The sequence below is a fragment of the Hydra vulgaris genome, chromosome 08, assembly GCF_038396675.1.
Source record: "Hydra vulgaris chromosome 08, alternate assembly HydraT2T_AEP".
NCBI lineage: Eukaryota > Metazoa > Cnidaria > Hydrozoa > Anthoathecata > Hydridae > Hydra > Hydra vulgaris.
In genome coordinates, this window is record NC_088927.1 from 42,458,328 (window position 1) to 42,482,500 (window position 24,173).

Consider the following 24,173-nt stretch of genomic DNA (forward strand, 5'->3'; position numbering starts at 1 on the left):
ATATATAAATATATAAAGTTTATCATATAGAACCCCAGGCTAATTGATTTAAAATTTATCATATACCTAATATACATATACATATGTATACATACATATATATATATACATGTATATATATATATATATATATATATATACATATGTATATATACATACATATACATATATATATATATATATATATATATATATATATATACATATGTATATATACATACATATACATATATATAGATATATATAGATATATACATATATATATATATATATATATGTATATATATACATGTATATATATATATATATATATATATATATATATATATATATATATATATATATATATATATATATATATATATATATATATATATATAATATATATAAATAAAATAATATATATAATAAAAATGCTACAATAGATCATGTAATACAGGTGTATTTTTTATAATTCATTTTAATTTTGATCAATAAAATGGTTTTTAACTTCAATACTACTTTGATAACATGGTGTAGTGCATTCCCAAGAGCAGCAATTAGGAAGTATTTTTTCAAAACCAAATATTATTTATAAAGCTTTGAAAAAAACAAACAAAACAAGAAAAAGTTAAAAACTAATGCTTAACTGTAAATTTAGTACTTTAGATCTAATTTTTAACATTTCACTTTTTTAACAAACAATCAAACTACATGCTTGTTATACACACACACACAAATTATTTAAAATAAGTTTTTATTACTAATTAAAGATTTAATTGGGTGAAGGCATTATATTGTACCAATTCGGAACTTAAATACCAAGGAGGTAAAGTTTTTAAGACATTTTGTTTTCGATATTTTGTATAGAAAAGATATGTAAATATTTATGGAGCAGTCAAATATAGTATAGTATATATATTATAATATCAAATAAGCTTTATTAATAGATAAATGTATTAATGCACCTAGATCAATGTTATGTATTGTTGTGGGTGAATTGATGTGTAACATAACTCCTTCATACACTGTGAAAATAATACTTTAGCACTTTTTGTGTGTGGTATTAATAAGTTCACGTGAAAAAGCGCTACTTAAAACATTTATCCATGTAATAAAGTAGAAACTTGTATTTTGCAACATAATGCCTTCATCTACTTATGTCTTTATTTACTTATACAAATGTCACAACCATTTCAAAACTAAAAATTACCTTGTCATTTGCTCACAACAACGATTTGTATCCTCATCGTCTTTGCCATCATTATTAATGTAATTTATCAAATTGTGAAGTAAATGTTTAAATAACAGAGTTAAAAATTATATTAAAAAATGTTTGATAAAATGTTTAAACAATTTAAAGACTATTTTTATGAGATTATGATTGTCTTAAATAATTTTTATAAAATAACGTTTAGACCTGACACTTTGCAAATTTGGATAAATTTGATAAATTGAAAAAAAACAACCCAAAACAACTAGAGTAATTACAGATGATTTTGATGATTCAGACTTCAGATGATTAAGACTTGATAAATTAATGAACAAAATATTTTGACTTCTGACATTTCCGTAAGAATATGAATGTGAAGCTTTTACAAGAGTTCAGACAACTGTCAAAAATAATATTTTGACTATAATATCAACTTGTTTCTCTATGCAAGGAGGCTTTATTTTCATTACAACACTCTTTCAACTCTTTAATTGTGTTTTGAAGTTATTTTTGTTTTATTTTTGTTTTGAAGTTCAACTCTTTAATTTTGTTTTGAAGTTGAGTTGAGAAAGGGTTGTAACCAAAATAAAGTAGCTTCCTTAACTGTAGTGGCCCTCTTGGCCTTTTGGAGGCAAATAATAATAATAATGATAATAATAATAATAAAAAAATAAGTATCTAATAAGAAACAAAATCAAAGAGAAAAGATATCATTTGCACAGTTTACCAGTGAATGAACTGTACTACTGATGACAGTTTGATGATTGAAAAGTAACTGACTGACTAACTCAAACATTAAACCAAATATCTCTGTAAACCTAAAAAAAAAAAAACTTGTTAGAACTGCTTAAAGCTAAAAATAAAAAATAGGCATACAATTAAAAGTATATATAAGGTTAATTGAAAAACAATGGCAGCTTTTTGTTAATTTAATTGTGTTGGATATTTTTATATTAAAAATTATCAAAATATGTTAATGTTGTATCTTGCTTTGATGCTTGAACTTTGCTTTATCTAAATTTACATTAAAAAATTCATATATACATAATACATGTATATACACAAAATATAATTTATTTCTAATTTCCGATGGAAAATAAGAAGATTAGCCTAATACCACTTTTTCAAGTTTGTTCAATATTGACAGAAGTATGCAAATTCATATGATGATTAAATAAAACTTTTTTTTCTGAATTTTTTTTAATTTTAAATTCAAAAAACCGCCATTATTTTCCAAATAATTTAACATTACATAAAATTAAAGTAATTAGTATTTTACCTTTCATTATTTAACAACTTCAAGACGGAATGAAGAGTAGGAAACACATGGAAAATGCAACTGATATATTGCGACATCAATGAGTTCTTTAAAAAATATACTTTTTTAATATACATATATATTTATGTATGTATACATATATCCATATATCTATATACATATTTCTATATATATATATATATATATTTATGTATGTATACATATATCCATATATCTATATACATATTTCTATATATATATATATATATATTTATGTATGTATACATATATCCATATATCTATATACATATTTCTATATATCTATATACATATTTCTATATATATATATATATATATATATATATATATATATATATATATATATATATATATATATATATATATATATATATATATATATATATATATAGTTCTATAGTTTGTTGCATTTGGGAAGCACGGAAGGAAAAAAATGATTTTTACGTCAACACATACGTCACTCTTAATTACTTTTGACTTTTGTCCAACATTTGCGTGTTGGACGAAAGTCAAAACCATTAATTTAATTACAAATTGATCATTTTTTAAAAAAACCACAAAAACGCAAATTTAATTGACCAGAATGTTTTTAAAACATTCTGAATGTTTTTAACAATATAAACAATGTCTTTATTTTTATTTTTTTAAATAAAATGTTTTTATTTTTAATTTTTTTAATAAAATGTTTTTTTTATTATTATTTTTACAGTAAATCATGTGCGGAGTGTTGCTACATTGACTATCTTATAGCCTGACTTGCAAGGGAGTGTTGCTATATCAACTGAGGGTTTGGTTGGGGCAGGCAGTCTATCAATTAATAAAAAAAAAAAATTGCGGTCTTGCATTTTAATTTTTACTTTTTGTCAACAAAATATGGAAAAAACTTATAAGAGTTATATATATATATATATATATATATATATATATATATATATATATATATATATATATATATATATATATATATATATATATATATATATATATATATATATAATTATCTCGTAGTTGAAAATGACTTTTATGGTAAAAAGTCTCTTTCAACAACATTTTAACAACATTAACAAATAAGCTACATTTTAATGTTGTTTAAAAGTTAAAACAATTAAATAATGCCAAAGTACATAAATTTTTATTGCCTTATAAAAAAACACACAAAAATGACTAGAAAGTTTTTTTAATTATTCGTGTTTTTGTTTTTTAAAAACACGTGCAGAGTGTTGCTACATCGACTATCTTATAGCCTGCTACTACAAAGAAGTGCTGCTACATTGACTACCTTAATTGACTTACAATGACTAAGGTTTGGTTTAAGCAAACAATCTATCATTGAAAAAAAAAAAAAGTTTTGAAGTTTTTAATCCTTTTCTGGTCTGCTTTATTAGCATTGTCTTTAAAATTACAATTTACGGAAGTAAATTGTAATTTTAAAAGATAGTAGATGTAGCAGCTAAAAAGGCTAAAAGATAGTAGATGTAGCAGCACTCCGTTGCAAGTCAGGCTATTTGTCAGTTGATATAACTTTTCAACTATCATGCAAGACTCATATATATTTTTTACCTGATGATTGCTAAATGCATAAAACTTTTAGTAGTAAAAATCATGTAGTTATTTTTATTTAATCAAAAAATCAATTATATATATATATATATATATATATATATATATATATATATATATATATATATATATATATATATAAATAAATTAGGAGGAAAATCACTTAACAAAAATTTTTTTCATTTAACACTGTGTGTCATCAATAAAGACTCATCAGAAATGAATGATCAAATTAATAAAACTTCAATTTATACCAAAAATGAAGTTACAGGAAGTCACAAATGTCTTAACTACTGTAAATTTTCACACACATTTGTGGAATTTGCCGACACAATTATGAAAAGAATTCTTTAGAAATGATTACTTATGCTTTTTAAAAAAAATATTTTTTAAAGTGGGATTTAATGTAACTGTTATTTGAGCTCATTTATTTTTATAGTTTTTTAGGAGAAACTTATTTTCGTGCCTACATTTAGAAATTAATTCCGATTTTTTGTTTAATAAGCATTCTTGGTTTGCATGTGTAATTATTTCAAATTTTTCTTGTAGGCATAGTATGCATTTTTTTGAAATATTGTTATATGTAGGCGCTGTTTTAAGGATGAACTAATTTAGTATAAAATCATCAATATTTTTACTTTTTAATTCCCATATACATTTTGATAGCATGGTGTCTTTTGAATACTTTTTATTTTTAAAAGATTACTTATGATTGGCAAAACGTTTTTTCCATTCACCCTCTGCTATGTCAATATATTGTTTAAAAGGTACATTCTTAGAGGAAACAATACATTTCTATACCACATTTTTTGATAAATAACTTCCGCTCATTGTTTTTTTTGTTTACAGTTACAATTTTCTGTAGTTTTTTCATTTAAGATTTCTTTTTTTGTTTGACAAAGCATTATGGTGACCTTTTATAATTCTTTCCATATTTTTTGTGCAACTGTAGCTAACTTTAATTGTATTTCGATTAAAAATTTTATGTAATTTTATAAGAGGGCAGGAAATGCTTATCGATCAATTTTAAAAACACTTTTCCTATGTTAGTGGAAACATTTTCGCTATATGGGGGGTTGAACCAAATTACATTTCTAGTTCTATTTCACTTTTTTGTATTCTTTTTTTCAGGGTCAAATTTTAGTTCAAAATTTTCAAAGCCACTTTTTTTAAGGGCATCTTCAAATATTTGTTTAGAGAAATGGAATACATTTTCATTAGAAGAGTTTTGGTTTAGCCTGTTATTAATTGAAATTGGGATTTGTTTTAGAATTTGGGGTGGATGATTTGAGTTAATAATAATATACAATAATTTATTGTTTGGTTTTTTGAAAGGCTTATATGAACTTTCAGAGAGGTTAAATGTGACATCAAGAGAGTTCAAAATTTTAAAATTTATGTTTATTTCGATTTAAAAGCCAATATTTTTAAAAGTTTTTATATCTTTTCTAATTTTATCGAGCTGTGGACCAGATTTTTTTACACATTATTATTATCAAACCATCGTTTATATTGGCCTAATCTTTTATATTGATAATTTTACTTAATAAATCTAAAATATATAGTCCAATAAATTCACAAATTTCTGCTCCATCATAACTGCCCATTGTTACATCAAAGCAGTCATGTATGTTTTTCTTTTTCCAAGTTTCCTCATTAAAATAATGTAAGGTTTTTCTGCAATATTTTATTATACATATTGTTTATCAAGAATAACTGTGTGGCTTTTTTGCAAACTCAATTGTTTATCTAAAATATCTGCAGTTATTGAAGGGTAAAAATTATTAATGTCAAATAGAATAAATTTACAGTCATTTTTATTTTCGATTATGGAGAACCAATTTATAACATCAGTGGTATTTTTCCACTGCGTCAAAATTAATTTGGTCCAAATTAATTTTGCTTACATGTTCAATCTCACTTTTTGAGAAAACCAATAACCTACAAGGAAGTTTGTTTTGAAAATTTGGTTTATGGTCTTTTAGTGTTACGATGGCTTGGGCAGGGGCAGTTGATTCAATTCTGTTATTAGGGTTTATTTTTTTAGCAATACTTTGCGTTTCTAAATTAATTGCGTTTTCCAAATTTTTAGGGGCTTTCTCATAAGAATTAGTATAATTGTCACATAAAAATTTTTCATAGTTTTCTGTTGTGAGTTGGTAAATGTTATTTGTTTTATCAGCAAAAACCACAATATTAGGGTTTGATTTAATTTTTTTAACATCTAACTTTAATTCTGTTTGAAACTCGTTTTTTATAGGACAAAACTTTATTGTTTTAATTTAATGCAATAGGTCATTTTCAAAATTTTCCAAATCAGGTATAAAAGGTGGATATTTTTTGTTTTAAATCGATAATAATCATTATCTTGGTTATTATTAAATACATCATCTCTGCTTGTATAGGGTTTTAAGAAAAAATGGCCTTTCCAACGAGTTCTTTTAATAAAATACTCAACTTTTTCAATCAAAGAAATAGTATAACTTTTTTTATCTAGTATAGGAATATTTTTGACCCTGAAAAAAAGAATACAAAAAAGTGAAATAGAACTAGAAATGTAATTTGGTTCAACCCCCCATATAGCAAAAATGTTTCCACTAACATAGGAAAAGTGTTTTTAAAATTGGTCGATAAGCATTTACTGCCCTCTTATAAATTACATAAACTTTTTAATCGAAATACAATTAAAGTTAGCTACAGTTGCACAAAAAATATGGAAAGAATTATAAAAGGTCACAATAATGCTTTGTCAAACAAAAAAAGAAATCTTAAATGAAAAAACTACAGAAAATTGTAACTGTAAACAAAAAAAATAATGAGTGGAAGTTATTTATCAAAAAATGTGGTATATAAATGCATTGTTTCCTCTAAGAATGTACCTTTTAAACAATATATTGACATAACAGAGGGTGAATGGAAAAAAGAAGAAAAGCACCTAAAAAAATGTTGTGGATATTCAAATAATAATAAAAACTTCAAAACTTAAACAAATATGTGTTATAAGTTATATTTTTCATTTCTAAAATGTTACTAATGGTCTATAAAATGTAATGCGTTAATTTTAAAATCAAACACCTAAAACTTTTAATTGGTTGATTTTAAAATTTACGTGCGCTTTTACAGATGATTAGTAACATTTTTCGAAATGATAAACTTTAAAAAAAGTTTATCATTTTATATTTTACATTTTCGTTCAGTTACATATTAGTTTAAGTTCCTTATGTTTTTAATATTATTTGAATATCCACTCTATTTTTACTACATGATTTTTAAAAGTTATATTTTTATTTTTACTAGATACTTCAAATAAAAGTTGGAATCACTTATGCTGTTTCAACAAAGAATGAATTATAAAAGTTATAAGTGCTTTGTTAAAGTAATAACACTATTATAGTTTTATTACTTTCATAACGCAGTTAGTGACTAGAGTGATGTTACTTTTGTAGTCGCAGGTTTATTGTCTTTTTTTTTGTTTTTTATTATTTTTTTGCTAACAAATTTAAGTTAATTTGCCCCTTGAAAACAAAGTCACGGTTTTGCATAAACTAAAATTTTGAAGACCAGACATTTTTCCAGATATCGCAAATTGCGATCGCTTAATTCAACCCTTGTATATATGTTAAAAAATACAACTTTATAATGGAATTTAAAGTTTCATGCCATTTGACAATCATCAGCCATATTAATATAATATAATAACATAATATTGGAATAATACAGGCCTTGTTTTCAAGTGTTTAGCTGCCGGCAATTTATGTACATGCTACATATGCTTAGAGCAATTTCCATTAAGCAACTTTTCATCATTTTATCAAGCTTTTAAATTATTAGATAAGAAGTAAAATAAAAGAAGTAATTATATTTATATACATGTATCACACCTTGATCGGATAGATCGGTGCCGTACTTTTAAAAAAAGAATATATTATGAACACAACATGGAGCTACGAGTATGTAAATAATCGTGCAAAAGTAAAGTTTTATAGTATTTACTAATTATCATGTTTATTCTTGAGATTCTATAAAAAATGGCAGAAGGTGGTAAAGTTGATGTTTCTCTTCCAATTTTAGATTCAGTTGTAGATAGACATGCTGCATTTTGCTCTTGGATTGAGAAATGGCACAATTATGTTTTGTTGTCGGATTTAGAGAAAAACCACTTGCATATCAAGCTATGTTAAGGTATGCGTTTTCTTTAGAAACTCAAAACATTTATGAATCGTTAAATCTAACCAAAGATGAAAAAATAGACCCTTCTGTTATATTGGAGAAAATGGAAGTCTTTGCCAAGGGTATTATTAATGCAACTTTGGAAAGACAAATACTTTAAACATTTTCAAAAAGATGGTGAATGTTTTGATGACTTCTTGACAAAAGTAAAATTATTAAGTAAAAACTGCAATTTTTGTAAAACAGCCAATTGTCTTAACAGTTTATTAAGAGATAAAATTGTATCTGGGATACAATTTAACAAAGTACAAGAAAAATTACTTTCTGAAAAGACGTTAGCACTGGATAAAGCAGTAGAAATTTGTCTGTTTAAAATAGCATCCTTTTAGTCAAGAATCATGTCCAGCATGGGGTAAAAAAATGTAGAGACTGTAAAATTATGAATCATTTCTCAAATAGCAAGGTTTGCTTAAAAGCAAAATCGAATATTTCAGAAAGAGAGGCTGATCAGGAAAACAAAATAAAAATTTTTTCAACCTCGCAGCAGCATTTAGGGGCTTTGTATTAAGGAAGTGTGAAATCTGATTTTGTGCAATTGGATCATATTAGTTCTGTGCCAGAAGGACCTTGGGAAATACAATTAAAAGTAAAAAATGATATAATAAAATTCAAAATAGACATTGGTGCCAAAGTTACTGTTATTGGGCCTAACCATTTAAAAAAGTTTGGAATTAAAATTAATCAATTACATACTAGTAACAGGCAATTAATACGTCCTGATCATAAACCACTGAATTGCTTAGGATACTTCCAATAATGAAGTAACTCGTAACCAAAAATCACAAAATTAACGGAGTAAAGTTAACTATTAACGGGTTCTTCAAAATTTTATAAATTTAACAGATTAAATATTCAAATCTGTTGAAAAACAACTGAAATTTTATTAAAAAGGGTTTCCATGAGAAATTATCAAGTGCTTCCTCTGTAGATTATATTTTTAAATCTTGTTTGTTGATTTAAATTTGTCAATATATTATAGTTCTTTACTTATAAATGATAAAGTTTTAAAAGACATTTTTCTTAAACCAAATTTAAATCATAGATAAAAGGTTTGTTGCAGTAAGTTTAATTTGCTATTTTTTATATAGCTTCACATCTCGACTAAATATAAAACTATTTTAAAAAAGTGTAGTTTAAATTGTGTTTATCCATTTGCTTTTTCTACTAAATTTCAGTAAAGAAAGAAAATGGATAAACACAGTTTAAATTGCACTCTGTTATTTGTAATTTCAAAGGTTGTTAAACTTATTTTAAATTTTCTATATAAAGCATTGAATATATATTAAACTTTTTTTATATGATAAACTAAAGGGTTAGTTGAACAATTATTTCTATAATATAGATTATATGACTTGTATATATTCTTGTATAATGTTCTATTTTAGACATGACATGTACTAACTTACGATACAAATTTAAATCAGTTGTAAAATTAAAATGTTACTACTTCTTTTGATGGGTATCATTATTTAGGTTAGTTGCAGCTATGTTTACATAGAACTAGTTTATATGCTTTTAGACACGTGGTATGCACTATCACAATGTAAGTTTCGTCAGATGTAAAATAAATCTGTTGTAAAATGTTTACATGCAGTTTTTTTATGGGTATTTACTGAGGCTAGTTACAGCAAAGTTTTTATATCGATTGTTTTAATTTGTATATTTAAGTTTGTATATTCTTTTATGATTTGCTATTTTAGACACGTGTCATGCTATATCACACTGTAAGTTTAAATTAGTTGTAAAACTATTTTTTTATTTTTTACTTGCAATTTTTTATGTTAGTTACAACTAAGTTTATATATATTGCTAAGCAATATATATTGCTTGTTTATATTTGTATAGAACTTGCTACTTTAGACATGTGGCATTCAGGCATGAGGTATCAAATTTAAATTCTAATATTAATACTTTTAACGTGTTTATTTTTATTAGATAAAAAGGTGAGAGAGAGGTGTGTAAAAATTTTACAACTGATATGTGTAAAAATTTTAGAACCTTTCACTTAGCAGGTAAGGTTATCTTTTGTAGCGCATTTAATTTTTGTTTAATACATTGAAATGTAGAACTAATAAAATAACATAATTTTTATTAGCAATTTAGAAATAAAGAGTTAGCAACAAATGTTTCTTACAGGGTAAAAACTTATTTCCCTTTTGTATTATGGTATATCATTTATATTAAATATTTTCTTTATTGTGTTTTAAGGTTTGTTTATCTTTAAATAATCAACAACAGGTCGCTGGAATTGAAATGTGCACACACATGAATTTACAACAGTATTAAAAATTGAAATGTTTTTTAACTTTGAATATAACAGCTGTATTTATAAAAGATATATTAAAAAACTTTTTATACTTTTATTTAAATTTTTGTAATTTTTATTATAATTAAAAGATTCTATACTGAATTAAATTATTATAAAATTTTAATTAGTTTTCTATTTAAAAGTTAAAACGTTTTTAAAGCTTGCTAAAAAATCTCTCCCAATCAAATCTCTCCCAATCAAATTAGTTTGAATAAGTAGTACTGCTTGTATCAGATGTTGAATATCATAATAAAATAATTTATATATTAAAAATAAGGACTATTTTGTAATGAAATCTCAGTTCTATCTGGCTTAATTCCTTTCTAATTTTAATAATGGGAATAATAAATTGTTCAATACGATGACATAGTAAATTATTTATTTTACCAAAACAACAAAAGCCACCTTGTTTAATAATTCCTTTATTTTAACGAATTGCTTGTTGCACGAACGGAATAAATCCAAATTTCAACGGGCTAATATCAACAAACTTCAATCCGTTAAAATTTTACTCCGTTAACATAACGGAAAACCCGTTGGTGCAATAGCGACAGATGCGGTTTGTTGTATATAACGGATTTTTTCTTAGAGTGTGCCTTACAAAAGTTTAACCTAGTCAGAATAGACATTCCTGAAGAATTTATTTGTGGTATGATTAAAATAACCAAAAATAACAAATAACAACCCATTAAATACTAAAGGAAACAACAGTTTCTTTTAGTATTCAATGGGTTAGGAACAATTAAAGGTGACCCTGTACACATTGAGGTACATGAAATTGTGACACCATACCATATTGGAGCACCACGAAGTGTAGCATTCCACTTTTAGAACCATTAAAGTTAGAACTGGAACATATAAAAGAGATGAGTGTTATGAAAGTAGTAGGTCAACCTGATTGGTGTCATCCAATTGTAGTTGTGAAAAAACCTAATGGACAACTTCATATTAGTATTGATTTGACACAACTAAATAAAGATACAAAACGCGAATTCTATGAGTTAAAAAGTGTAGATACTACATTGGCCCTATTAGGAAAGGGTGTAAATATATGGCTAAATTAGACATAAACTCAGGATATTGGCAACTACTCATGGAATTGGAAAGTCAGTTAAAGTGTATGTTTACCACACCTTTTGGTCATTTTTGCCCAAAAAGAGGTCCATTTGGGTTAACGTCATTTCCAGAAATCTTTAGTAAAAAAATGGATCACGTAATTGATGCTCTTAAAGGAGTCATAGAAAATATGGATAATTTTTTAGTTTTTGGAAACACAGGAAATGAGTACATTGAAAATCTAGTTGTGTTGCTAGGTAAATTTGGGGAACACGGAGTTACCCTTAATTTGGAAAAGTGCATATTTAATCAAAATGAAGTGGAATTATTAGGACATAAGATTTCAGCAGAAAGTGTGAAACCTCTGAGTAAAAAAGTTGAAGCAATACAAAATTTCCCTAGACCAACAAATATTACAGGTTTGCGTAGTTTCCTAGATATGGCTCAACAGCTATCAAAATTTAATCCATTACTTGCTAAACTAGCTCAACCTTTACGAGATCTTTCAAATTCAAAATCAGCATGGGTTTGGACAGAAATCATACTAAAGCATTCAATGAGATATGAAAAAGTTTGACATATCCACCAATTTTAGCACACTATGATGTGCCAAAACCAATAAAATTGAGAACAGATGGAAGTTTATTAAACAGACTTAGTGTAGTTGTTTATCAGAATCATGATGGGGTATACAAACGATTGTGTATCTAGATTTTTACAAAAACGAAAGAAAAAAAAATTATCCAATCGAAATAGTATTTGTATGGGTTACCAAATTTTATTTTAGAAACAGATCACAAACCTTTAACTTCTATAATAAATTATTGTTCGCTTACCAAAATGTCGCCAAGAATTCAAAGATTAAGAATAAAATTGTTAAGATTTTCATTACGGATGCTAATGCAATGTCTCATGCACCTGTATCACAACCTACAAAGGACAACAAAATTGCAGAAAATGATCTGAACATATACGTTAATTCAATAATTAAAAGTATACCGGCAACAGAGAGTCGATTAGAAGAAATTAGACAAAAAACTAAGTAAGATGAACTTTTACAACAACTGCAAGATAGTATAGTTTCTGGATGGCCAAATTCAAAAAAATATTGTCCAACAAATCTTCAGCCTTACTGGAATTTTAAAGATGAAATAGTTAAAACTGATGGACTCTTGATGTATAAAAACCAAATAATAATCCCAGTTAGTATGCGAAAAGAAATACTTTTGAAATTGCACAAAAGTCATTTAGGAATGGAAAAGTGCAAATGTTGTGCACGTCAGGCAGTTTTCTAGCCAGGTTTAAACAACCAAATTGAACAGTTATTCAAAAAGTGCAAAGCATGCATGAGGTATCTTCCATCAAAACCAAAAGAACCTCTGTTAAGTTATAATGTTCAAACGCGACCATGGCAAAAGGTTGGAATGGATTTGTTTCAGTGGGCTAATAAAAATTATTTAATTGTTGTTGATTATTATAGGTTGTGGTCGGAAGTTTTTCCGCTTTCAATTACTAATTTGGTAAATGTAATATTAGCATGCAAAAAATCATTTTCTAGAAATGGTGTCCTGGAGGAATTGGTTTCAGATAATGGTACACAATATACTTCAAAATTGTTTCATCAATTTTCTCAACAGTGGCAATTTAGGCATATAACAAGTAGCCTGCACTAGTCAAGATCAAATGACTTAGCTGAAGCTACTGTTAAATCAGTTAAACTTATGATAAAAAAAGTGCCTCATGTCAAACAAAGAAACTTATAAAGGTATTCTAATACTGCGCAAGACTCCAATAAAATGTGGAACTAATACATGGACAACAACTAAGAGATAATCTACCTAGATTTCAAAATCGAGATAATGCAGAGATGATGGTACACAAAAGAGTAATAGCAGAAACAAAAAATATCCCAGATGAGATTAACAAAAAACAAATAATACAAGTATCAAGTTGTGAACGAAAAATAAAGAGTAAAAAGCCACTCAATTATGAGGATGTATAAACTAGCCTGACTTCTTATTAACAATTATATTTGTTTTGTTTTATGTAGTACATGTCATATTTATATACATGTATCACAACTTGATTGGATAGATCGGTGCTCGGTGATTAAAATTGGGGTAAATGATTTGATACAGTAGAAGTAAAATTACCGGCAAAAATAATTGTAGAAGTTGCATTAGAAAATATGTTATCAATTAGAGTTTTGGAGTGATTCGTGATTCTTGTTGGCAATGAAATAAAGGGAAGAAAGTTATTTAAAGCAATGGTGTCTAAAAATTCAGGGACAGAATTATCTGAGTTTGCTGATAAAAGATCGACATTAAAATCACCCATTAAAAAAGTAGTTTTGTTTTTTTTCCATTGAAAACTTTTCAAAAAGTGGAATTAAATATGATTTAATAAATTCTGAAATATCCATATTAGGATGACAATAAATACAGCGAATAATGATGTTTGATTTTTTAGGAGAGGTGATTTCCACGCAGATTCTAAAAACTTTGGTTTAAGCATCTTAAGATCGTTTCGAGGTTTGTAAATTAATGTATTAGATATATAACGTAAAGCTCCTCCAAAACAAGATTTTGTTGGAGTGTGCTCATAAACATAACTGGTAAGATTTAATGGGATAGTTGGTAGGATGTCATTTTTTAAATTAGTTTCAGTTATGCCAATAATACTGAATTTATGGTTAATAAGAGATAAAAGTGAGTTTAATTTGTCAAAATTTTTAATTTTTAAGTTTTTAAATTTTAAGAGAAGCAATATTTAAATGAAAAAGAAAAAAATTATTTTTGTCGATGTCGGCAGAGTTAAAACATTCCGTATATTTACAATTAATAGGGTTTTCTTCGAAGTATACATCATTGTTGTTATTAAGTTGATGTGAAATGAAGTCATTAAGTTCATTATAAAGATTAGACTCTATGGTGTTTGGAAAAGATGATATGTCGTTTGAGAGTTCATTAATATGAATCACTTTATCATTTATTATTTGCAGACTCAGCTCCTTATCAGATAAAGAAATGGAAAAATATATTTTCTACATGAAATACAGAACCAAGATGTTTTAGAGTTTTTCAACATCCTAAATTCCATATCATTCAGACGACAGCACTTTTTATAAAAATGGTTTAGGCAATGATTACATTGAAGATAGTAATGGTTTGTATTAATTTTCTTGAAACAATCTTTGCAGTGAGTAGACATTTAAGTAGTGCAGTTTATAAAATAAAGTGATTGAAGTGAAATAAGAAAGCAAACGGTAATACGAACAGCAATATAACCAAAAATATTAAAAATAATAATAGTATTTATTAATAATATAAATATAATTCAATTAATAAAATAATAAAATAAAAATAATATTTAACAATTAAAATAAATAATGAAAAAAATACTATTAATAAAGTTAGGGAAGAATAATGTAAATATATATTAAAAATAAGTTTTACAGAGTTAAATTATAAGTTATAAGTATAAAATAAAATAAATTATATTAAAATAATAAAAAATTATGAATGATTATAAGTAAAACATTCTAGATATAATAAGTGAAAACATATGATAATAAAATTTTAAGTTTATACTTAGTATTAAAAGTTAATAAGTAAAACTAAAGTAACTAAGTTAACAAACTATATATAATAATAATAATAATAATAATAATAATAATAATAATAATAATAATAATAATAATAATAATAATAAGTATATATAATCATAAATAAATAAAAAAAGAAAAATTAATAAAAAATAAAACAATACAAAGCAAGAAAAAAAATAAATAAATATAAAATAAGAATAATTACATTAAATTAAAAGCATATTATAAAATAAACAAACTAAATTCTTCTTAAATTTCACTACAATCTTCTAGTTCTACTATTGCTTTTTCTTCTTCTTTCTTTAATTCATTTATTTATATTTCTAACTTTATTTAATTCATTTATTAATTTTAATTCATTTATGCAAATGTCGAGAAAAACAATTTGTTTATATCAAAAAAATTATTAAATGTGATAATTTAAAAATAAAAATTTTAAATCTAATTAATTAATATAAAAAAAATGAATGAAATTAAACATTTTTTAACAGTAATAATAAAAAACGAGTTAAATAATACTCCATTTCAAAATACTGTTCCAATTTCACATTGTTTTTTTTTGTTCTATTTCCGATATTTTTCCGATTTGATTTTATTACTAATTTTGATGAGAAAAAATCAAAAAATTTTAATAAAATGAATTTTTTGAGAAAATAAAAAATTACTCGGAAACTTGCATAATGGGCCACGGTGATGGGGGCCATGTCCCCCCCTCCCCAAAACCTTTTTTTAATGTTTTTCTCTTTTTTTTAATCTAAGTTGGTTTTTTGTAGCACATTATTTATAATTTTTAGTGCTGCATCCCCTCCCCAAATGTCTCGGCCTAGCCTATGTGTATGTGCATATACACACAATTGCGTAGCTATATATCACAATAAACTAAAACTAGACTATTCTTCTATTTTATTTTTGTATATCTATTCACCTACATGTGGTTATATATGAAAATAAAATATCCTAAATCTAAGATATTCATATCCGGACATTTTGATGGCTGACAAATTTAATGAACATCAAACTCATCCTGAGACGGGTTCACCATAAATTCGGATCATCAATGGCTATATGTGGTTTTGCATTGCCCTTTTGTATAAAAATAGTTTGACTTCTTTCAATATGATTTCCTGGCCATTTTGAATGTATGACTGGTAAAACATTTTTTAAAAGCATGTTGCGGTACTCAAGTTTATCTACAACAATTGGAGTTGTAACTAGTGTTCCCTTACTTCGACTCTTACTGTTTCTTTTTGCAGGCTCTTGCTTTACAAATGGCCAAATGCTAATCTTTCTATCAAACCATTCATTTGTATCTTGGTCAAATCTTGGTCTCGCAACGGCGGCCAGGAACATAATTTTTATGATAAAATTCTTTGATTTTACATATCGATGGGGTTCAGGTTCATCAATCTGCAAGTGTTAATGTCTTGATGGTCAAAGAGAACCATTTTTCATCTACATGAATCGTGCTGAACATATTTACAAACTAAATTGTATAATTTTTAAAAATTATAACCGAGAAAGAATAAACTCAATACAATGCTTCCTATTTTATCTGTTAAAAAAAGTTTCACAGCTGACGTACACACTCTCAGATCACCAGTCTTACGTCAATGATAAATGGTTGTTGTTGGAATATTTAAAGATCCTGCCAATGATCAAATGATTTTAGGCTTGTTGAAAGGCATTTTACTGATTCTTCCTTTCAATTGATGATTTTTCTGTCCAGATCTTCTCTTCTTTTTAGAGCACACATTTGATGGCATATTTTCTTGCCCAGGATAACAAAGGTTAATGATTGTTTTAGGGAAAAGACTAAATTCTTTAGCAGTATTTTTAATTAAGCTTTAGTTAAAAATACTGCTGAAAATTAATTAATTTTCTTTAATGCTTTGGGATAACAACTCATCATAAATCAATCTACGTTGCTCGTTTGTAAGTTCACATGTATCTCTTTTATTTATTTTAGCGAAAACTTAGTTACAAGTTTTTAAAGTAACATAAATTGTGTTAGCTGTTTCGAAATTTAAAATATAAAGTTACAGCAGTAGAAAAGTTCAATAAAAATGCCACAAATTAAACACCTGACTTTATTTGTAACAGAATTAAAAACAATATAGTCATCTATTGAGTATAAAGTGTTGAAACTAAATGGCTTTAACAACTATTAAATAATTTATTGCTGGTTAAGAAATTTTCATAAAGCTGTTACTTATACAAGTTAAGAACGTTTGAAAATCTGTTACTATATTCTTTTTTCCACTTAAAACAAAAAAATGTTATTAAATTTTTAAGTTTATAATTCATTTTTAACAAATCAAAACAATATTTTTGAACAAAATATTTCATAAAAAAAACATCCTTTTTAGAAATTAATGGTGTGATGGTATTATATAATATTATCGGAATAAAAAATGTGTTTAATTAAAAACAATTTATTTTCCATAATTTTTTACATTGAATGCAAATCAGAACAGTATTTTGGAACAGAGGGAGTATTGAACTTTTTTGCGGTAATTAATATTATTGCAGTAATTTAAAAAAGTTAACGTCATTAAAAAATTAAAAAATAAAGAGAATTTTATGACGTCAAATTCACATTAATGCTAATGCGTTAAGCTTTTTTTCTTTTTAATACAAACCCTGTAATAATATTACAGGTCTTGTTTTATTACAGTAATATGGATGTGTAAATATCAAAAGGAATAATATGGCTAATGATTGTTGAAAAGCATAAAAATTTAAATTTCAATTATAAAGTTGAATTTTTCATTAAAATTATTTTATTATAGTTTGATCTATTTTTTTTAAAAAAGATACTGATCGTTCTTAAACATAAAGAGTTTCACTCTTAAACATAAAGAGTTATATTTTCAACAGTATACAACATATATTAATAAATACACACACATATATATGTATGTATACACCCTACATGTTACAAAATGCTGTAAGTGTTTCAAATTAATTTGAACTTTCCATCCTGAGAAAAACCTTTTGGGGTATAGTAGTACATAAATTGATGGTTACATTGGTATCAATCCCAAAATCAGACTATTTTGTCTGTGAAAAAGTGGTTCATATATGAAAAATTAATTTTTCATATTTGAATTGTATATTACTTTTTTCTAAAAACAGAAATAATATACAACTCTAAAAAGTTTTGTTTGATAGTCTGGATGGCCACTTGATCTTTTGTGGCTTTACAAATGGGTGCTGTTTACCATTTTTGGCTATTCTGTTGTTGCTCGCCAGATAAGACCAAAGCTCTTGAATAAGTGGCTCACCAACCCAAGAAGCAAGTGAAGCTCCACAAGTGGAATGAAATCTATAATCAGAGTATCATATGGCAACATGATAATGAGTTCATGAAAACATTTTGAAAGTCTCTTGCTCTTGTAGGGTTGGCTGCAACACTTTTAAAATTTGTATTATTACTTTGAATGGACCCAAAGGTTCTGAGTTTGCCACTATGGTAAAGATTTTTGGACTCTACATTAAACCAAGTGCAAAGATGAGCACATGAACGTAGATTGTAGACCAAGCACAGAGATTGTTGACCAAACACAATGTTGACAAGTTTCATGTTACATAATGAAACAAAAATTATTCCATCAAGACCCAACTTGTTCAGTACCTGCTTGAGATTTTCATAGCTTTCAGGAATAATTTCTGAAATTGCAATCACCATTTGCCTCTTAACTGTAGAGTTTTTTGCGGAAAATGGAGAAAAAAGCTTTTTAGATCAATTTTTGTAAAAATTACCAATAGTAATTTTTGTAAAATAGTGCACAATAAATAATTTATTCGCCAATAAAAAAAATAATATTAATAATAATAATAATAAAATAAGAATAACAATAATGAAAAGAATATTCACAAAATGCAAGCATTAAAAATACAATTGATTGATAAATAAAAAAATATTGAGTTGTTTAAAAGTATGTACTTCAAAATTTTACTAAGCACAAACCTTTGTTATATTGACAACAGCAATAAGTTGCTTTAGTGAAGAAACAACTTGGTCACATTTATGAGCTTTTGAAAGTAGATGAATGCTTACCATGATCACCTTAAACATAAATAATAACTAGCTACAAACATCAATTGTGTAATCAAGGCTAATAACAAGTTAGCAATAGCATGTAACATTAATACATAAATACATATATAAGTATATACATATATAAGTATATACATATATAAGTATATACATATATAAGTATATATATACATATATATATATATATATATATATATATATATATATATATATATATATATATATATATATATATATATAACTATATTTATTTTGGACTAAAATTTATAAAATATATATAAGTATGTATATTATATATGTTACTGTTACCCGCAGTACCAGGAATTAGCTAAATGCTAATGTTTATAATATAATTTAATATTGCAATTTTGAGTTTCATGCGTTATCACAATCATAAGGCAAGTAGTAAAAGTTTAACTTTGTTATGATTTATTTAGTGGATGTTACGGTTTATATTCGCATGTTGGATCGTTAAGGGACAGAAATTGATTAGTAGTTAGGTTACTAATATTATTAATTTGTTTTTAGTTGGCTAATAGTTGTGAAATAGTTATATGTTTAATGTTGTTTAAAATATTTTTTATGTGTTAATGTGTATGATTTGTGTATTAAAAAATAATAAAATAAGAACTAAAATTGATATAAAAATATATATAATATTATGAAATATATAACAAAAGCTGTGTATGTGAGTAAATTATTAGTTAGCCTAGAGATATATGGAGTAGATTAGTATAGTTATTTTCTTTTTAGTTGTTAGTCAGGTTTGTAGTGAGCTTTGTAATTTTTTAATAAGAATTTATTTTCGTGGGGGCACTTTGATATAATTCCGGTTGTCTTATTAAACAGTTCTTCAGGTTTTGGATATGATATAATAGTAAATTTCTCATACAGACATAGTGGGCATCTTTTGGAAATATTCGAGTAGGGAGGTACTGATTTGAGAATAGACCATGTTAGCATAGGGGTTTCATTAAAATTGTTTTTTAAATCCCAGACATAGTTTGATAGGGCGGTAGAATTTTTGTATTTAATATTATTGAATGATGATTTGTATTGTTGTATCTGGTTTTCCACTCACCTCCCGTTAATCCGATATAAACTTTGTTGGGTTGGTTTTTTGCTGCAATGATGCATTTATATATAATATTCGTGGATTTGCACTTACCATTCAAGGGGCATTCTGTTTTGTTTCGACAATTGCATTTTGGATCATTATTTTCAATTCTTGGGAAGATAATTTTTTTTGTTGTGGTTTTTTATAATTTTTTCTATATTTTCAGTGCAACTGTAGCTTACTTTTACAGTGTTTCTGTTTAAGATTTTGTGAAGTTTGTGCGTCTTAGGGAAATTTTTTTCTAGTAAATACAAGAACATTTTTGCAACATTTGTGGAGACATTTTTATTAAATGGGGGGTTGAACCATATGATATTGCATTTACAATTTTTCTGGGGTGTTTTTTGTTTCATCTGATATTTGAGGGAGTAGTTTTTGTATCCGCTATTTTTTAGTGCTTGTTCATATTCGTTTTTAGATTGAATAAATATAACTTCGCTGGAGGAATTTTGTGATCTGTCTGTTTAAAATTGAAGTAGGTAAATGTTTAATAATTTGTGGTGGGTGGTTAGAAGATATGTGGATATGTATATATATATTATATATATATATATATATATATATATATATATATATATATATATATATATATATATATATATATATATATATCAAGCCTTCCCAGGAAACACGTGCAGTTTTTGGTCTTGTATGTCCACGCATGAGTATTTTAATTTAGACAACTTGGTCATGGCAATTTGCAAGTTTCATTATATGCGTTACTGAAAAAGTTGTTAAAAACAAAGAAAGCAAAATAACATAATAGGAAATTAAAATAAACTTAAATAGAAAATAATGATAACAATAGTTTAAATAATTTGTGTACTGTTTTTATTTTTGTTTCTTCATAGTGGTTATTATTTTCTGTAGGTCAAAGCAATAAAAAAACAAAACAAAAAAAAAACAGTTTTAAACATTAAAAAGAATGATTTCCCTATATTTTATTTGTTGTTTTTTTTTTAAAGAGGAAAGCAAAAATATAAATTGTCATCTGTTTTTAAAATATATTTGTATAATTTTGATGTAACAAGTATATATAAAGGGTCGAATTAAGCAATCACGATTAACAAACTCTGGAAAAATATCTGGTCTTCAAAATTTTAGTTTATGCAAAGCTGTGTACTTTGTTTTTAAGGGGCAAATTATTATAAGTTTGTTAGCAAGAAAGTTATAAAAAACAAAACAAAACAATAAACCTTTGACTACAAAAGTAATAACACTCTAGTCACTAACTGCATTATAAAAGTAATAAGACTATAATAGCGATATTACTTTTATAAAGCACTTATTACTTTTAAAGTTCATTCTTTGTTCAAACGATATTAGTAATTCCAAACATTAATTAAAGTACATACATATATATATATATATATATATATATATATATATATATATATATATATATATATATATATATATATACATATATATTAGCAGTAAGGATTTGCTTATAAAAAAGTCTTTTTTATAAGCAAAAAGACTTTTTTATAAGCAAATCCTTAAACCATAGAATTCGTACAGGAATGCGAAGAGAGCGGATTGAAGCTATAAAAGTTAATTTTCAAAACAATATCCTGGATACAGTAACTGTCCACTAGGATGACAAACTATTTCTAGCTCTAGATTTACTTAAATCTAAAGAAGTAGCCCTTCAGATAGTTATTTCATATGATGATAACGAACAACTTATCGCTAAGCCAAATTTGGACAGCTCATCATAAAGCGAACAGTCCAGCCTGTTTGGAATGTTACTATTAACCAGAATCTCGAGGACAGAGTGCAGATTCTCTGTTGTGATACAACTGCTTCAAATACAGGTCGTACTAATGGTGTATGCGTGCTTCTCGCACAAAAACTGGATAGAGAAATGCTTATTTTTGTTTGCCACAATCATGTCTACGAACTAGTATTAAAACGTGTGTTTGAAGCAAAATTCAGCCACGTAACTAGAAGCCCAAACATTTCATTGTTTAAAAAGTTCCGAAAAAAATGGAAAAATGTCTATGCCAAAAAAATACAAATCTGTACAGAAAAATCTTGTTTAAATGTTTTAGAAATTAATAAACTGCTAGAATTCTACAAATTTGAATTGACCAAAAAAAACAGCTTGAGATGATTATTGTGAATTAATTGAGCTTTCAATAACATTTCTTGTTATACAGAGAAGAAATTTAAGAGATAGCTCTAGGCACTATGCACCAAGCTCAGTAGATGGTGAGAGCCATTTATTTGTTAAAAATATCAATACTAAGCTTCCAATTCAGAATTCTAAACAAGAATAAGGCAGCTCTGTTGGATGTCTGACACACTATATCAAAATCTGGCTCCAATGCATTTTAGCAGTAAAAGCACCCTATCATAACTTTTGCTTTTTGAAGTCAATGAAAGCTTATGAAACAATAGACAAAAGCATTTCCAAAACAGCTTTACAGAAGTTTTGCCAGCATTTATGTATTTGACAGATGAAGTGTGTGATTTGTCTTTATTTGACAATAACGTCGATCAAGAAACCAAAGTAGATATGGTTGCTAACTTAGCTAAAGAAAACCATCAGCCCACGATAAATGTTACATTGCATCAAAAGTAAACTTTTGTGGCCCACTTTTAGGTATGCCTTATATGTAAATTATTCTTAAATTTTCTTCTATAATTTACCATACAATTAATAACTGTACCTTCTGATTTAATTTCAGAGAAAAACATTTATGACTTTGTTTCTGTCAAAATTAAGTTTCTAGTTAATCAACTCAAAATAATTGACAGCTTTCTGAAGAGCCCTTCTTTATGTTTAAATGATGATTTGTTCCAACAAACTAAAAGGAAGTTATTGACACCGAGAGCAGTGAATAATATGGCAGAAAAAGCGGTTAATCTAATGCAAGACTTCAACAGTGATTAAACCATTTTTATGGTTTAATCATACTTGCAGAGGAGTAAAAGGTATTTTTATTAAGTTGAATACAACAAGAACACAGAAACGTATATCCTGATTGCAATAAGCAAACTTTAAAAAGGAAGTTTAATGATTCACAAGTCGTTTATTATAAATACATGATAAAAAATTATAATGTGCTTTATTTACTAAATATAAATAATGAACTCTACGATGTCCCTATAGTCCTATACTAACTTTTCAACTTTAACTATGACATCAAGTCGACACTGATTATTGTTATCCGATTTCAATAACATTTAATATTCAAGTTTATGGAGTCTAATGAAACAGAGGTTAGGCATTTTGAAGTTTGAAAAAATTTCACCCTTATAGCCTGGAAAACCCTAATATAATATATATATATATATATATATATATATATATATATATATATATATATATATATATATATATATATATATATAATATTCAAGTTTTTGGAGTCAAATTAAAAAAATATAGGGTATGCCTTTTAGTACATCACAAGTTAAATTTATTTCCTTATTAAATGTTCACCAGCTCTCGGCTTGCTGAAATTTTTGTTGTTGTTGCTCAAACAACTTGACAAATTTTAACAATCATAAGCCATTTTTCTAAACTTTCTTAAATAAGAAATTATTTCAGACTGGGATTCCTAGTCAATTTTCAGGGTCTCTGAGGAACCTATAAAATAACGTCTGTTCACAAAAAATCCGGAATGAAAAATTGTTCTTAATTGAATACAAAATTAATCAACTTTTGACAAAAATTTTAACTAAAATGAGTGACTGGACATTGTTAACTATTTTATAACCGAAAGTGGTCCTAAATC

General features: G+C 25.9%; 1 protein-coding gene across 1 annotated transcript in view; it reads right to left on the reverse strand.

Annotated features, from left to right (window-relative positions):
* Positions 1 to 464: 464 nt before the first annotated feature.
* LOC136083860 (uncharacterized) overlaps positions 465 to 24,173 on the reverse strand; it is a 193,218-nt gene continuing 169,509 nt past the window's right edge. Inside the window, exons 28-31 of the mRNA XM_065803768.1 lie at positions 19,221 to 19,319; positions 2,472 to 2,557; positions 1,904 to 2,010; positions 465 to 1,277 (exon numbers count right to left, since the gene is read on the reverse strand). Of these exons, the coding sequence (XP_065659840.1) occupies positions 1,189 to 1,277; positions 1,904 to 2,010; positions 2,472 to 2,557; positions 19,221 to 19,319 (381 nt within the window). The 3' untranslated portion in view covers positions 465 to 1,188. The remainder of the gene's footprint in view (positions 1,278 to 1,903; positions 2,011 to 2,471; positions 2,558 to 19,220; positions 19,320 to 24,173) is intronic.